The sequence below is a fragment of the Dipodomys ordii genome, unplaced genomic scaffold (genome assembly GCF_000151885.1).
Source record: "Dipodomys ordii isolate 6190 unplaced genomic scaffold, Dord_2.0 Scaffold110, whole genome shotgun sequence".
NCBI classification, from domain to species: Eukaryota; Metazoa; Chordata; class Mammalia; order Rodentia; family Heteromyidae; genus Dipodomys; species Dipodomys ordii.
Genome location: NW_012267326.1, coordinates 5,512,222 through 5,529,355, shown reverse-complemented (window position 1 = coordinate 5,529,355; position 17,134 = coordinate 5,512,222). Strand labels below are relative to the sequence as shown.

The window sequence follows — 17,134 nt, the reverse complement described above, 5'->3', positions numbered from 1 at the left end:
GGGGGGGGGAAGGGGGAGGTTGGGAAGGGAGGTGAAGGGTAAACAAAGGAGGAGGCTACAATGCTTGGTAAGAAATGTATGCATTATCCTGCCCATGTAATTGTAACCCCTCTGTACAGTATCTTCACAAATAAAGTAAAATTAAAAAAAAAAGAAAAACAGAAGTGGAGCTGTGGCACTAATCTTGAACAAATAGCTCAAGGGACATCCCCAAGCCTTGAGTTCCAGCCCCAGTACTAGCACACACAAACACTTCCCCCTTGAAAAAAAAATAGTTTATATGAATTGTAAATTACATCTCCAAAAATCAGTTAATAGACAATCATTTTATTTTACTTTTGTTAGTTGTAGGGCTTGAACTCTAGGCCTGGGTGCTGGCCCTCAGCTCTTCTACCACTTGAGCCATAGCGCTATTTCCAGTTTTCTAGTGGTTTATTGGAGATAAGAGTCTCACAGACTTTCCTGCCCAGGATGTTTTTGAACTGCAATCCTCAGATCTCAGCCTTCTGAGTCTTATGGGCATGAGCCACCAGCTTGGCTTAGACAATTATTTTATAACTACAAAGACAAATAATACTTTTAAATTTTAGTTTGATTATCCGGAACACTCACCTCATTTTTTCCATTTTTGTTATTATTTCCCTGAGAAATCATTTTTTCTAAGACAGCCAGAAGATGCAAAGCTTTCTCAGCTTGGTAGGTTAATATATACAAGTCTACAAGCAGAAAACACACTGCTTGGGCAAATTTTTCTTCTGGTGAGAAAAAAAAAGGAAAAGAAATGTCATAATCCCAAGTCAAAAATATACCTCAAACTATCTGTTAAACAGAGTGCAAAGCTCTATAGGACAAAGCTTAAACGTTTCATCAATTGATACATGCCAGTGCAACCATGAAGGAAAGTAGTGTACTGAAGTGGCAGCAAGGCCATTCTATTAGGGTCTCAAGGTCTTTCATGCCAGGTATTAGTGACTCACCCTCCTTTGTGAAATATCTACAAGATGTCCATGTAATGAGGGATACTAATTTAGGTGGGAAAAAACCAGAGTTCTGGTTTTTGTTCTGCTTCTTACTACATGTTTGATGTTCACAAATTACTTTCTGGACTTCCCCTGCCTGACCTGTAAAATACAGGACTACTTTACCTACATGAAGGAAAGGACGTCTTGAAGTTCTATCTACCGTATCTCTAAAAAGGCTTATGCTCTATGAACTAGACTTCCTTTCCAATCACAGAAATAGAATAAAGAAACAGCTTGATTTTGGAAGCTCAAAGAAGCAAGGTGTAGAACCTATGAGAAAATTAAGACTCCTAAAAGGGAAATACAGGTAACCTGTTGTGACATAAGACCATTCCTTTTAAAAAATGAAGATGAAATAAAAACTGTAATGAAAAAGTTAAAGTCTAAAAGGTAGCTGCTATAACCCAGAACAGAACATTTTAAAAGCATTTAAAGAGTAGAATCCTTTACAATGACAGTCCTAGAGTACACTTCAGACCTGAAGTCCTCCCCAGCTCCTGCTCTGCCCCTGGCTACTGCTAACTTCATCAGTTACTACCCTCCCCACCTAGCTTTACAAGCCAATCTACCTTCTCTCACTCAGCACTGGCCCTCACTTTGCATAAAACATTCACACATGCTGTTTTCGATAGTCTCAGCAGGAATGTTTTCCTGCTGAGGGATCACAACTCACCTTCTTCCTTTAGGTAGCTTTCCAAATATCAACTCACCTAGGCCTTTAACATCCAGGGCCAATCTCCATCTTCTTACCCAATTTTAGCTTTAACTCACTGCATCCAACAACCACACAATAAAAACTGTGTTACTTTCTCTCCCATCAGGATATAAACTTAAGGAGGGTAAAAGTATCTCTGTGTACCAGGTTCTTAAACTGCTTTTGCTGAAAAGCATTGACTCCTAACTTGAGCTCACAAACTGAAAGGGTGAAAGTGTGGCATCTCTGCCTCCCTTTTCTATTTCCTTTACCCTGACTCATTCTTTCCAGCAGTTACCTTGGAATCTAGGAAAGACAGGACTTGATAACATGTTTTTCAGGAGGGAAGGAAAATGAACCCCCTGCCTGGACAATGACTTGCTTATCCTGACCAGAGATAACCTCACAAGAACCCCTACCAAAACCACAGAGATAAAGATCTAGAACACACTGTTACCCAGACTACTTAGAAATTATGTATACCTCTCTCTGGACCCAATTCTTTATCTAACTAAGTAAAACTGCTACTGAAGGGTTGAAGTGCTTATTTTGTAAGCATCCTTTCTCTGCCCTCAGCAAGTTCTTGCTCTTGTGAAGCAAGAGTCCTTGTGTGAATCTTTCTAATCTTTACTACTCTGTTCTCAAGTACATCAGGAAGCAATCAGTTCTATGCTATCTATACTATGTCTGAATACAAACATTTCAGTTAGGCAACAGAAATTAATTACTATGCTATCTTCTAAGATTCCAACATGCTCCTTACTAAATGCATTAGAGAAAGGACACAGTTCATTAGGTAATGTTTAGACAGCAAAGAAAAAGTAGTAAGTCTTCTCAATATGTGCTGAGTGAGAGAAAGAGAGAGAGCATGCGTGAGAGAGCGAGAGTGTACATGCATGCATGCACACGTGCTAGAGTTTGAACTCGGGGACTCACACTCTCACTTAGCTTTTTTGACTCAAGGCTGACATTCTATTACTTGAACTACACCTCTACTTCCAGCTTTTCGTTGGTTAAAGAAAGGATTCTCTCAGATTTGTCTGCCTGGCTAACTTTAAATCACAATTCTCAGATCTCAGCCTCCTGATTAGGTAAGATTGTAAGTGTAGGTGACCAGCACCTGATTCTTCCCAATATTTTTTCTTTTCTTTTGTTTTATTTTGTTGTAAAGATGTTGTACAGAGGAGTTACAGTTACATAAGGTAATAACATTTTTTGTCAAACATTGTTACCCATGCCTTCGTTTTTCTCCCACTATTCTTCCAATATTTCTAGTAGTTGTCATCAAATTTAGGTGGGATAGGGTGCCAAAAGGAAATGTAATTAGTCTAAATGTATGTATTCTTACATATTGTGAAAACCAACTTGGGAAAAAACTGAGGTGAATCTAACTAGGTTATCTAAGTAAAAGCAGTAGAGCATGTTAGAAGGAACTTTTTTTTTTTTTTTAATGTACTGAGGTTTTAACTCAGGGCCTTGTATTCACTAAGCAGATGCTTTACCCCTTGGGCCATTGTCCCAGCATAGCTGGGATGTTAGATCTCCAGCTAAGAAAACTTTTGACTTGACAAATAACATACCAAAAGGTTCTATGAACTGATAAAGTTTTTCACCAACTGAGATAGCCTCTGTATACTGCCGCAGATGATAAAGAATGACTGCTTGGTTATAATACAACATGCTGTTTTCAACATCATCTAATCCATCCATTTCTTCAACAGCTGAGTGGACCTATAAAATAATCAGTGGAGAACGTGTTCTAACGACTATAAGGAATAAACAGCAAAGAAATTCATATAGATAAACAGAACATAGGCCACCATTTCCTTCTTGCAATTCTGGGCCCCTGCATGCAAGAAAAGCAGCCTACCCCCCAATTACATCCCCCACATCAGCATATTTCCCCCTTTCCCATGCCTTACACCTTTCTTTCAAGACAGCTCTACATTGTTCAGCTGTTCTTCACTTCCTAAGCTCAAGTGATTCTTCCTCCTCAGCCTCCAGAGTAGATGGAAAGGTAGCTATGTGGTCCAAAGCCTGACTTCAACATTTTTTTATTCAGATTTTTAAATTTTCCATAGTACCTCTATAGTTTAATCATTTCATTCATCTATTTTACACACCATAAGATTCTGTTAAGTATTTTTTTTCTTTTTGTCGGTTGTGGAGCTTGAACTCTGGGCTTGGGTGCTGTCCCTCAGCTCTTCAGCTCAAGCTAAGTGCTCTACCACTTGAGCCACAGCGCCACTTTCAGTTTTCTAGTGGTTTATTGGAGATAAGAGTCTCATGGCCTTTCCTGCCTGGGCTGGCTTTGAACCATGATCCTCAGATCTCAGCCTCCTGAGTAGCTAGGATTACAGGCATGAGCCACCGGCGCCCAGCTCAGTTAAATATTTTGTTTGTCAGTCTTGGGGCCTGAACTCTGGGCCTGAGTGCTGTCCCTCGGTTCTTCAGCTCAAGGCTAGTGCCCAACCACTTAAGCCACAGTACCACTTCTGGCTTTTTCTGTTTATGTGGTGCTGAGGAATCGAACCCAGGGCCTCATGCATGCAAGGCAAGCACTCTACCACTGAGCCACCTTCCCAGCCTTCTGTTAAGTATTTTGAGGGGACAAGGCAAGGTAATTCTTTTCCTTACCACTAAGAAGATATCCTTCCTACTTTAACTGCCAACATTGCTTTTGAGTGGAATACTCACTTCCTAGCCTGATGAGGTTTTTAAAAAATTTTTATCATGAATTTGAAGAGACTACAAGTTGAATTTGAAGAGACTAGAAGTTAGTAGGCAAAACTTAAAATGATTTTTCCCATAAAAATGTTACGCATGGCCAGGCACCTGTAGTCCTAGCTACTCAAGAGGCTGAGATCTGAGGACCAAGGTTTGAAGCCAGCCTGAGTAGAAAAGTCCATGAAACTTTTATCTCCAATTACCACAAGAAAACTAGAAGTGAAGTTGTGGCTCAAAGTGGAAGAGCGCTAGCCTTGAGCAGAAAAGCTCAGGGACATTACCCAGTCCCTGAGTTGAAGCCCCACAACTGACTAAAAACAAAGTTATGCATGGGCCTTGAAGTATGTCTTAAGTGGCGTAATGTCTGCTTTACAAGAGCAATGCTATGAATGCAAATTCCAATACTGTCCCCCTCCAAAAAAGTTATGCTATAACTCAAATATACCTCAAAGTGGTAGAACATTTGCCCAGCAAGTTCAAGGCTCTGAGTTAAATTGCAAGTACCAAGAAAAACAAAATAAAGCCACCTGTAATCCTAGCTACTTAGGAGGCTGAGATCTGAGGATCATGGTTCAAAGCCAGCCCAGGCAAGAAAGGCCGTGATTCGTATCACCAATAAGCCACTCAGAAAACCAAAGTGGTGCTGTGGCTCAAGTGGTAGAGTGCTTACCCTGAGCTGAAGAGTTTAGGGACAGCGCCCAGGCTCTGAGCTCAAGCCTCATGAATGACCAAAAAAAAAAAAAAAAAAAGCAAAAAATAACAATGTGTAGTGACTTACATCTATAATCCTACTGAGGAGGCAAAGACCAAGAGGATCATAGATAGAAATCAGCTCAGGCAAAAAGGTGTTAAGATGCCATCTCAGCCTATAGCTGGACACAGTAGTAAATACTTCTCATCCCAGTTATGTGGAAGGCTAAAATCAAGACAAGAGGCTTGCAGTTCCAGGTCAGCCTAAGCAAAAAATGATTGCAAGGCCCCATTTAAACAGAATAAGCTGGGCACAGTGATGTGCCTCCCATCTATGTCAGGTTGCACCAAGAGGATTCATGGTCCAGGCCACCCAGGGCGAACAGTGAGACCTTATCTCAAAAAAAAGAACAACAAAACAACAGAGCAAAAAGGGGTAGGGCTGTGGCTGAAGATTAGAGTATCTTTGCAACTTTTGCTTTAACTTTTTTTGTTGTTGTTGGTTGTGAAAGCCCACGACCGACCAAAAAAAAAAAAAAAGATTAGCGTACCTGTCTAGCAAGCATGAAGACAAGTTCAAACCCTAGTACTGTTAAAATAAATTATTTTTAAATTATGAAAGCCATGTCTGTAACCCTGGCTAACTCAGGAGTCTGAGATTTGGAAGATGGCAGTTAGAGCCAGAAAAGGAGGAAAAGTCTACCAGACTTCTCCAAAATAACCAGCAAAAGCAGGCGCTAGTAGTTTATATCTGTAATCCTAGCTACTCAAGAGGTTGAAATATGAAGACTGTGATTCAAAGCCAGCCCAAACAGAAAAGTCTTCAAGAGTATATCTCCAATTAACCAGCAAAAAGACTGAAGGCATGGTTCAAGAGGTAGAGCCAACAGTGAGTGAAAAGGTCAAGTGAGAGGATGAGATCTTGGGTCAAGCCCCACCTAGCATGCACACGCACACACGCGCGCGCGCGCGCACACACACACACACACACACACACACACACAGGGTCAAGCCCCACCTAGCATGCGCACGCGCACGCGCGCGCGCACACACACACACACACACACACAGCAGGCATGGCTCAAGTAGTAGACTGCTAGCTCAGCAAGCCATGTAAGTGTGAAACCCTCAGTTAAAATCCCAGTACTAAAAAAAAAAAAAGTTATGTACGTTTGAAAAAACTTGGCCCAGGGGTGGGGAGGTGGCTCGGTGGTAGAGTGCTTGCCTTGCATGCCTGAGGCCCTGGGTTCGATTCCTCAGCCCCACATAAGCAAAAAAGAAAAAAGCCGGAAGTGGCGCTGTGGCTCAAGTGGTAGAGCACTAGCCTTGAGCTGAAGAGCTGAGGGACAGTGCCCAGGCCCAGAGTTCAGGCCCCATGATTGGACCCAAACAACAACAACAAAAAACTTGGCTCATGCCTGTAATCCTACCTACTCAGGAGGCTGAGATCTGAAGATGGCAGTTCAAAGCCAGCCCGGGGAAGAAAACTCAGTATCTCCAGTAAACCACCAGAAAACCAGAAGTGGTGTTGTGGCTCAAGTGGTAGAGTGCTCATCTTGAGCTGAACAGCTGAGGGACGCATTGTCCCAGACCCAGAGTTCAAGCCCCACGACTGACAAAAAAACAAAAATGAAAACCAAAAAAACACATTGAGCTAGGAAGGTGGCTCAGTGGTAGAGTGCTTGCCTCACATGCATGAGGCCCTGCGTTCGATTCCTCAGCACCACATTAAACAGAAACAGGCAGAAGAGGCACTGTGGTTCAAGTGTAGAGCGCTAGCCTTGAGCTGAAGAGCTGAGGGAAAGCGGCCAGACCCAGAGTGCAGGGCCCACGACCGATACCTAACACAAAATTGAAATAATAAAGCTGGGAACTGCAGTGTGCTACAGGAGACTTAGGCAGGAGGATTTCAGGTTGCAGGCAAACCTGGACTACAAAGCAAGACTCTGTCTCAAAAAACAAAAAATAGTTAATCACTTAATGACAGATTTACTATGTTAAAACCTCATACCTCCGGAACAAATATTACCATTTTATAAATAAGAAAACTAGAGCAGAAATTTATTTATTCAATTATTTATTGATTCATTTGCTAACACCAGGACATGAACTTAGGGGCCTCCTGCTCCACTATGGACTGCTTGCTTAGTAAGCTCTCCAAGCACTTAAGCCAGTTTTTTACTCATTAATTGGAGATGAAAGCTGGGTGATGGTGGCGCAGGCTTTTAATTCCAGATACTCAGGAGGCTGAGATCTGATGATCATTGTTCAAAGCCTGACTGGGCAGGAAATTCCGTGAGACTACTGTCGCCAATTAACCACCAGAAAACCAGAAGTGGTTCTGTGGCTCAAAGTGGTTTAGAGTGTTAGCCTTCAGCAAAAGAGCTCAGGGACAGCACCCAGGCCCCAAGTTTAAACCCCACAACTGACCACACACACATACACACACACACACACACACACACACACACACACACACACGGAATCTCAAACCTACAACTGACCAAAAACAAACCACACACACACACACACACACACCCCACAACTGACCACACACACACACACACACACACACACACACACACGAGGAATCTCAAACCTACAACTGACCAAAAACAAACCACACACACACACACACCCCACAACTGACCACACACACACACACACACACACACACACACACACGAGGGATCTCAAACCTACAACTGACCAAAAACAAACCACACACACACACACACACACACACACACACACGGAATCTCAATAACCCAGGCTGGCTTTTGAAACTATGATCTTCCAGGTCTCAGCCTCATAAGCAGCTAAGATCAAAGCACCTAGATCAAAACAGAAATCTTAATTATGTTGTTTAAGACCAGGCTAGAAAGTATATTTTCAAGGTTTGTTCCCATATGTGAAATATGAAATATGGTAATGCATGTCAGTTTATAATCCTAGCATTCAAGGTTGAAGCTGAGGCAGGGAGCTCTCAAATTAGTCTACCCTGGGCGACCTACAAGATTCTATGACAAAACTAAAAACAACAGGAGCTGGGAATGTGGCTTAGTGGTAGAGTGCTTGCCTACCATGCATGAAGCCCTGGGTTTGATTTCCTCAGTACCACATAAACAGAAAAAGCTGGAAGTGGTGCTGTGGCTGAAGTGGTAGAGTGCTAGCCTTAAGCAAAAGAAGCTCAGGGATATGCCCAGGCCCTGAGTTCAAGCCTCAGTACTGGCAACAAAAGAAAAAAAGAGTGTGTTTGTAAATAACAACAACAAAAAAAGTACATAGACACTGTCATATTGGAAGTTAGAATCAACTTTTCTAGAACTATAACATCTATAACACCTGTAACATCTATACTAAAAGAAAAAAGTCCAAATATTTTGCATTTTAGAACTAACGACATTTACATATTAAAGTTATATACACCCTCTAAATTTCACATCCATTCCATAATTCCAGGTAACACATAGAATTTTACAATAAGTCACAGTTACTTATTAAATTTTTTGATGTTTTCATTCAGATTTGGTAGCTCATTAATTAAAAATCAGATAGGCAATAAACCACATGTAATATACCTTGCTTCTTGAAATAACTTTATGCCAATAAAATTAATAAGAAGTGTTTCACACATATTAGAAATTATAGACAACAAATCATATTATTTTGCTTAACATCGTTTACAAATCAACACAATTTTTTTATAAATTCATTCATCACCTGATTCTTCAGCTGGTTAAGTGTTTGTCTCAAATTATCTGTTGTTGTCTGATTACTTTTAAAAAACTCAGCTACTGCTGTATTCAAAATTATTTTATAATCGTCTTTGTTTATATCTTGTAGACAGGCAAGGTGTTGCAGACAGGCATCATAATTTCCAGACTAAAAAGAAAACAAAAAAAATACATATACACACACAACATTACACACCAGCTTTAGAACAATACATCATTTCCATTTCCAAATATATTTTATTCATCTTTACCTTATTATTTTTTATTTTTTGGGTCTGGTCGTGGGGCCTGAACTCTGGGCCTGAGTGCTGTCCCTCAGTTCTTCAGCTCAAGGCTAGCACTCTATCACTTGAGCTACAGTACCATTTCCGGCTTTTTTCTTTTTGCTTATGTGTTGCTGAGGAATCGAACCCAGGGCCTCAGGCATGGAAGGCAAGCGCTCTACCACTGAGCCACCTTCCCAGCCCTCATCTTTACCTTAAAGATTATTTTTTTCTTTTTCCTTTTTTTTTTTGGTGGGTCATGGGGCTTGAACTCTGGGCCTGGGCGCTGTCCCAGCTCAAGACTGGCGCTCTAACACTTAAGCCACTGCGCCACTTCCAGTTTTCTGGTGGCTTACTGGAGATAAGAGTCTCAGTGACTTTCATGCCCCAGATAGCTTTGAACCATGATCCTCAGATCTCAGCCTCCTGAGTAGCTAGGATTACAAGTGTGAGCCACCAGCACCTGGCTCCTAAAAAGTCTTTTATTTTTTGGGTCCGGTCGTGGGGCCTGAACTCTGGGGCTGGGCGCTGTCCCTCAGCTCTTCAGCTCAAGGCTAGCGCTCTACCACTTGAGCCACAGTACCACTTCTGGCTTTTTTCTTTTTGCTTATGTGGTGCTGAGGAATAGAACCCAAGGCCTCAGGCATGCAAGGTAAGCGCTCTACCACTGAGTCACCTTCCCAGCTCAAGATTCTTATACAGAGTTTCTCTAAGCATACTAAGTGAGGTCACTAGGTAAAGCAATACTTTGGTTAATTAAAAAAACTGTTGCCAGGCCCTGGTGGCTCACGCCTATAATCATAGCTACTCAAAAGAGTAGGATTTTTCTCTTTTAGGAGGTTGAAATCTGAGGATCTATGTTTGGAGTCAGCCTGGGCAGGAAAGTTCCTGAGACCCCTATCTCCAATTAACCACCAGAAAACTGGAAGTAAAAAAAATAAAAAATTAAAAAAATAAAAAATAAGAAAACTGGAAATAAGATGTGACTCAAAAGTAGTAAAGTGCTAGCCTTGAGCAGACAAGTTCAGGGACAGCACCCAGACTCTGAGTTCAAGTCCCACAACCAACAAAATAAAATAAACCCTGTGGATGTTTGTTTCTAAGACTCAACTCTGACATTGATGGATATATCTCTATCTATGATGCATCTATATCTATGATGCATCTATATGTGCATCTAGCAGGTATAAATAGCAGAGGCTAGACAAGAAAGGATAAACTATTATTCCAAATTTTAATTTCTACCAAATATACTTTGAATACATATTAAATTCTTCTGATTATGTGTATATAGCTTAATAAACAAATAAGGGTTTGAACTCAAGGCCTTCTGCTTACTAAGAAGTGATCTACCCACATCTCTTGTTTGCTTTAGTTATCTTTTGAACAGGGCTGATTTTCTGTCCAGGGCTGGTTTTGGATCTTAGTCCTTCTATTTATGCCTCCTAACAGTTGGATAGCAGGCACATACCACCACACCTAGTTTGTTGGTTGACAGACTGAGTCTCTAACTTTCAGGAGTTGGTCTTAAGATCTCCCCAATCCCTGCTTCCCAAGTAGCTAGGATTATAGGCTAGGATTCTTATCCTTCCCATATTCTTTCTGTTGTTGTTGGTGGTGGGCATGAGTGTTGGGTGGTGGGTGCGGGTGCTCAAGGTTAATGCTCTACCACTTTGAGCCACAGCTCTACTTCCAGTTTTTAGGTGGTAAGTTGGAGATAAGAGATTCCTGCCCATGCTAGCTTTGAACTGTGATGCTCAGTTCTCAGCCTTCAGAGTACCCAAGATTTCAGGCATGAGGCACCAGCACCTGGCCTTCCCATATTCTTTAGTGCAAGAATAGTTAAAATTCTGATAAACGTTGAGTCCCCTTTAAAATACATTTAAAGACACTGAACAGAGTAGAGAAATGGAAAGACTGACCGATACATTTACAAATCTAAATTTAAAGACTCAAAAAACAACAGTGTGAAAGTTAAAACATGTTTATGAAAACACAGACTTGCAAATGGTTCAAAGTCTTTCCATTCCTTTCACCATATTTAAGTTCGAAAAAACGTTTTTCTTAAATTTGAAAATGAACCTTTCAGCCGGTCGTCGGTGGCTCACGCCAGTAATCCTAGCTACTCAGGAGGCTGAGATCTGAGGATCAAGATTCAAAGCCAGCCCCAGCAGGAAAGTCCGTGAGACTCATCTCCAATAAAACCACTAGAAAACCAGAAGTGGCACTGTGGCTCAAGCAGTAGAGCACTCGCCTTGAGCTGAAGAGCGCAGGGACAGCATCCAAGCCCAGAGTTCAAGCCCCAGGACCCCCCCCCCCCCAATGAAACCTTTCTAAACTCTGAATTATAACAGGGCAAAAATCATAAATTTATGAATTCACTATAGTAAAAGAGAAGTCACTTACCGTGAAAGCCTGGAAAGCCCCAGTGGACAGCTCCTTCTCCTGATCAGTGATCCCGGAAGACTGGCCTGTCCCTTCATGCTTCTCCATTCCCTGATCTGCAAACACAAGGTTTACAGGTATTTAAAAGCCAAAGTGCTACAAAGATTTATCCCTATTTCTCTCTTTCTTTGTGGTGCTGTTGATGGAACTCCTGCTTCAAGCATGTCAGGTACCTGCTCTATTTCTGAGTCACCTCAGCCCCTATTTGCTATCTCAGTATCAGCTAATCAGCATAGTCAGTCCCCTGAAAACTTGCCCAATTAGAGGAAGGACCCAGGCTATTGACCAGAAAGTCCAGGCTGAGAATGCTGTTTCATTCAGCGACACAGAGAGTCCCACATATCCAAGAAACAATGCCAGATTCTGGAGAACTTTAAAAAAAAAAAGACAAAAACAAAACAAAACAAACAAAAATCTAGTGGTTTTTGAATTTCTTACTTATATAGGGATTTTTCTTTTCTCTGCACAAAATTGTTCTCCAGCCTAGAACACAAAGCCCTCTAAAACACAGATAGGAAATCCCTTTCTGAAATTAGAAGCTGTTAGTAAAACTATATATAGAGGCTGGGAATGTGGCGTTGTAGTAGAATACTTGCCTAGCATGCATGAAGCCATAGGTTGAATTCCTCAGTACAACATTAACAGAAAAGGCTGGAAGTGGTGCTGTGGCTCAAGTGGTTAAGGGCTATCCTAGAGCAAAAGAAGTTCAGCCGGGTACAAGTGGCTCACGCCCGTAATCCTAGCTACTTCAGAAGCTGAGATCTGAGGACTGAGGTTCAAAGCCAGCCCGGGCATGAAAGTCTGTGAGACTCTTATCTCCAATAAACTGCTCAGAAAAGTGGAAGTGGTACTGTGGCTCAAGTGGTAGAGCGCTCGCCTCGAGCTTTAGAGCTGAAGGACAGCACCCAGGCCCAGAGTTGAAGCCCCATGACTGACAAAAATAAATAAAAAAAAAAGTATATGTAAGCTGGGCGCTGGTAGCTTACCCCTGTAATCTTAGCTACTCAGGAGGCTGAGATCTGAAGATTGCAGTTCAAAGCCAGCCAGTGGCATTGTGATTCAAGTGGTAAAGCATTCGCCTTCAGCTGAAGAGCGGCAGGACAGTGCCCAGGCCCAGAGTTCGAGCCCCATGACCACCCAAAAAAACCAAAAACCAAAAAACAACTATATGTAGAAAAGTAACTGACATGTATTTGCAGAATAAGCCCCAACATGCAACAAGATGGAGAGGCTATGTTTTCAACCCAGAAACGGAAGCGGGTTGCACAGTGAGACAGAAACAATGACTGAGATTAAAATGACAACTAAAATCCTAATGTTCTTTCTGATAATAAATAGATGACCTGAGACTGGGGAACTGTTGAAAATCTGTTTCCTTATGTAGTAAAACAAGGGTCAGTATGAAATGACTTACAGGATTCCTTCCAATGCAAATTCAGTAACCTCAAACAACCTTCTGTTAATAGATGTTTGCATCCAAACACCACCAGCAGTCAACAGATGTAGCAATGGACGCGACGAATGGTAGATCATCTTGTCCCCTACCTTGGCCACACCACTACCATCAACATCACCCTACAGGCTCTCCAAAAATGATCTTTTGGGGGAAGAGATGTTATGGGGTTTAATATCAGGGACTCTCTCTTGTTAAGCAGGGGCTCTACCAATTTGGCCAAACCTGTAAGCCTTCTTTGCTATATTTAATTTTTGTACTGGTACTGGGAACTTGAACTCTGCTGTTGGACTGGGACTTGAACTCTATTGTTTTGAGCTTTCTTGCCCTACCACTCTGAGGCACAGCTTCACTTCCAGCTTTTTGGTGGCTAACTGGTAAGAAGAATCACAGGCTTTGCTGCTGAAGCCAGTTGGCTTTGAAAAGCAATTCTTGCAAACATGAGCCATCAGTGCTGCTCTTGCTTTACTTTTCAGATAAGGTCTTGAGTTTATAGACTAAGACCTGCTTCAGACCCTAGCCCAGTGTTCACAGGTGGTTGGGATTGGAGGCACAAACCACTATACCTGGCTTACTGAGATCGTGGGTATCATTAACTTTTTGCCTAGACTCATCTGAAACAGAAACCAATTTCTATCTTCCAAGTAGCTGGGATTATAAGCATGAGTCATTCCGCTCAGCTTATTTTTTTTAGTACTGGTCATTTATTTAATAAAACACCTAAGGGACTAAAACTGCTGTAAGTGCTATAGAGATGTGAGTTATACACAGGGTTCCAGCATTCACGGAACTACAGATTCCTCAAGGAGACAGAATTTAAACACGTAATTCCAATCTGAATAATGCTATGCTCCATAAATCTATCCACTTACGTATCTATGATAGAGTGAAGCCAGGCTGGGAGGTAAGATTGGTTTCAGAAGTTCTGAGAATCTAAATTATGACAAGGAAGGAAGCAAGCATGCAAAGTCCTGAGCAAACAGGAACCCAAAGGTAAACCTTCCTACAGCTTTGGAACAAGCACTATTCCTCCCAGCCACTTCTACAGGCCAGGTTCTAGTTTATCATACTATATGCTTCCCATCCCACATTACTCATGATTTCTGAGACACTATCACAATAACAACAGCCGTTAAAATTTATTGGGTACTATCAGTCAGGCAGACTGGAAACACTTCAGAAGGTTTATTAACTCACTGAATCTTCACTTTAATCCTCCAATTGGACTGAAACAAAGAGCTGTAAGACCTGTGGCCTCGGTTCACCATGCCAACAACCAGTCTCAAATTCTAGCAGATTTGCTTCTCAACATTTGAGTGCCATAATGTCCCCAGGGAAGTTTGTCCTAAGCCTGACTTATACGAATGAAAAGAGAATGGAAGACCTCAGGAGGTGCACACTTCCCAGCTTCTTTACTTCCTCCTTTTCAAGTGGCTGGCTCAGACTCTTGTTTTTTCTTTGCTCCTATTAACATAAAACCTCTTTCACCAAACAGTGAGATTTGAATCATGCACCTCTTTCCCAGAGAAATCAGACGTTTATTAATTACTGGGAAGAATAAGAAGAAACAGCCAGTGGCTCATGCCTATAATCCTAGTTACTCAGGAGGCTAAGATCTAAGGATTGTGGTTCAAAGCCAGCCCAGGCAGGAAAGTCTGTGACTTTTTTTCTTTTTTGCCAGTCACAGTGCTTGAATTCTGGACCTGGGTACTGCCCTGGGGCTCCTTTTTGCTCAAGGCTAGCACTCTACCACTTGAGCCACTACACCACTACTGGCTTTTTCTATGATTTATTGGAGACAATAGTCTCAACAGACTTTACTGCCCAGGCTGGCTTTGAATCATGATCCTCAGATCAAACCACAATCCTCAGATTTTAGCTGCTTGAGTAGGTAGGATTGTAGGCATGAGCCACCAGTGCCCAAAACAACCACCCAAAAACTGGAAGTTGCACAGAGGCTCAAAGTGGTAGAGTGCTAGCCTTGAGCGAACCGCTCAGGAATAGTACTCACACTCTGAGTTCAAGTCTCATGACTAATAAAAAATTAAAAAAAAAACAACTAAACATTCCAACTAACAAGACATGTAAATAACTTTACCAACATGGAAACTACAACTTAGCGCAAATAACTTGCACAAGGATATCCAGGAAGCACTGAAGGTAAAATCTGTACTAGTGTCTATAACTTCCCTATATCCAGACACTTGCTGAGAAGTTCCCCATAGAGTTCCTCTGCTCACTTGCTCCACTTTTTCCTTCTCCTTTTACATGTCTGCCAACATGAAGTCAGAGTAGAGCTAGTAGCTCACGCTTGTAATCCTAACTACTCAGGAGGCTGTGATCTGATGACTATAGTTTGAAGACAGCTCACAAAGACAAATCCAGGAGATTCTTATCTCCAAATAGCCACCAAAAAGCTGGAAGTGGAGATGTGGCTCAAGTGGTACAGTGCCTAGAACTCTAAGCATGAACAAAAAACCTAAGGGACAGTACCCAGACTCTGAGTTCAAGACCTAGTACTGGAAAACAAAACAAAATATGGAGTCAGACTGGGTCAGAAGCGAGTAGAATGCTTCTCCAGTTTTCTGTCCCAATGTTCTGTTTCATCTGTTACAAGCCTGCCCCCCATCCTACACCTCCTAAGACCATTGGGAAGCTCATCCTTCCATATCAGTTTTCTAAGAATGGTCTAGAGGGGCTAGGAATGTGGCTTAGTGGTAGAGTGCTTGCCTAGAATGTATGAAGCCCTGGGTTTGATTCCTCAATACCACATAAATAGAAAAAGCCAGAAAGGGCGCTGTGGCTCAAGTGGTAAAATGTAGCCTTGAGGAAAAGAAGCTCAGAGACAGTACCCAGGTATTGAGTTCAAGCCTCAGGACTGGCAAAAAAAAAAAGAAAAGAATGGACTATATAAAGTTCCTTTATCCTCAACAACCTTCTGATTTCCTCTCTAAGGATGCCTCAACGGCCAAGGTCATTCATTTCTAGTGTTTCTCAAACACTAGAAACTTGCATAAAGAGGAGGAAATAAAATTGAAACAATAAATAATACTGCTTGTGTGGAAGGCTAAGGCAGGAGAATCCCTTGAATACAAGAATTCAAGACCAGACTAGGTACCCATATTGAGACAAAAAACCAAATCAAACAAAAGAGAAAGAATAAATAAGTTTAAAAGGGCTATGAAGATAGCCCTGTCCTCAGTGGTTGGATCCCCAGTATCGAAAAAAAATAAAGAGAAAAAAAAAAAAGGCCTTCATGATCTGATGTGAAAAAATATCCATGCTTTCCCAGTCATGTTGAAACATACTGTTACTTTTAGGACTTGGAAGCCAAAGGCAAGAGGATCACAAGTTGGAGGCCAGAGGGGATTATGCAGCAAGACACTAAAAAAACCCTCAATCTTGTAAATAAAAGGAACAAGAGTTGGGCACCAGTGGCTCATGCCCGTAATCCTAGCTACTGAGGAGACTGAGATCTGAGGATTGTGGTTTGGAGTCAGCCCAAGCAGACTAATCTATGAGATTCTTATTGCCAATTAGCTAGCAAAAAGCATCAATTAATATGTAGTTCCAGTGGCAGAGCACCAATCATGTGTGGAAAAAGCTGGTGAGAACATAAGCCCTTGAATTCAAGCTCCAGTACCAGCACATTTTTTTCTTTTGGAGGTCAGTGGTGCAGCTTGAACTCTGGGCATGGGCACTGTCCCTCAGCTCTTCAGCTCAAGGCTAGTGCTCTACCACTTGACCCATAGTGCCACTTCCAGTTTTCTGAGTGATTTATTGGAGACAAGAGTCTCATGGACTTTCTTGCCGGGTCTGGCTTTGAACCCTGATCCTCAGATCTCAGCCTTTTGAGTAGCTAGGATTACAGGCGTGAGCCACCAGGGCCTGGCTACCAGCACATTTTAAAAAATTAGTCTCGGGCTGGGAAGGTGGCTCAGTGGTAGAGCGCTTGCCTTGCATGCCTGAGGCCCTGGGTTCAATTCCTCAGCACCACATAAGCAACAAGAAAAAAGCCGGAAGTGGCGCTGTGGCTCAAGTGGTAGAGCGCTAGCCTTGAGCTGAAGAGCTGAGGGACAGCACCCAGGCCCAGAGTTCAGGCC

The 17,134-nt window shown here is 42.0% G+C and overlaps 1 protein-coding gene across 3 annotated transcripts in view; it reads right to left on the bottom strand.

The window, feature by feature from the left end:
• Window positions 1–17,134, bottom strand: part of Cnot10 (CCR4-NOT transcription complex, subunit 10) — a 60,220-nt gene that overhangs the window by 40,773 nt on the left and 2,313 nt on the right. For all 3 annotated transcript variants that reach the window (XM_013028496.1, XM_013028498.1, XM_013028497.1), the window contains exons 2-5: window positions 11,540–11,634; window positions 8,857–9,018; window positions 3,297–3,447; window positions 613–755 (exon numbers count right to left, since the gene is read on the bottom strand). In XM_013028496.1, the coding sequence (XP_012883950.1) occupies window positions 613–755; window positions 3,297–3,447; window positions 8,857–9,018; window positions 11,540–11,634 (551 nt within the window). The remainder of the gene's footprint in view (window positions 1–612; window positions 756–3,296; window positions 3,448–8,856; window positions 9,019–11,539; window positions 11,635–17,134) is intronic.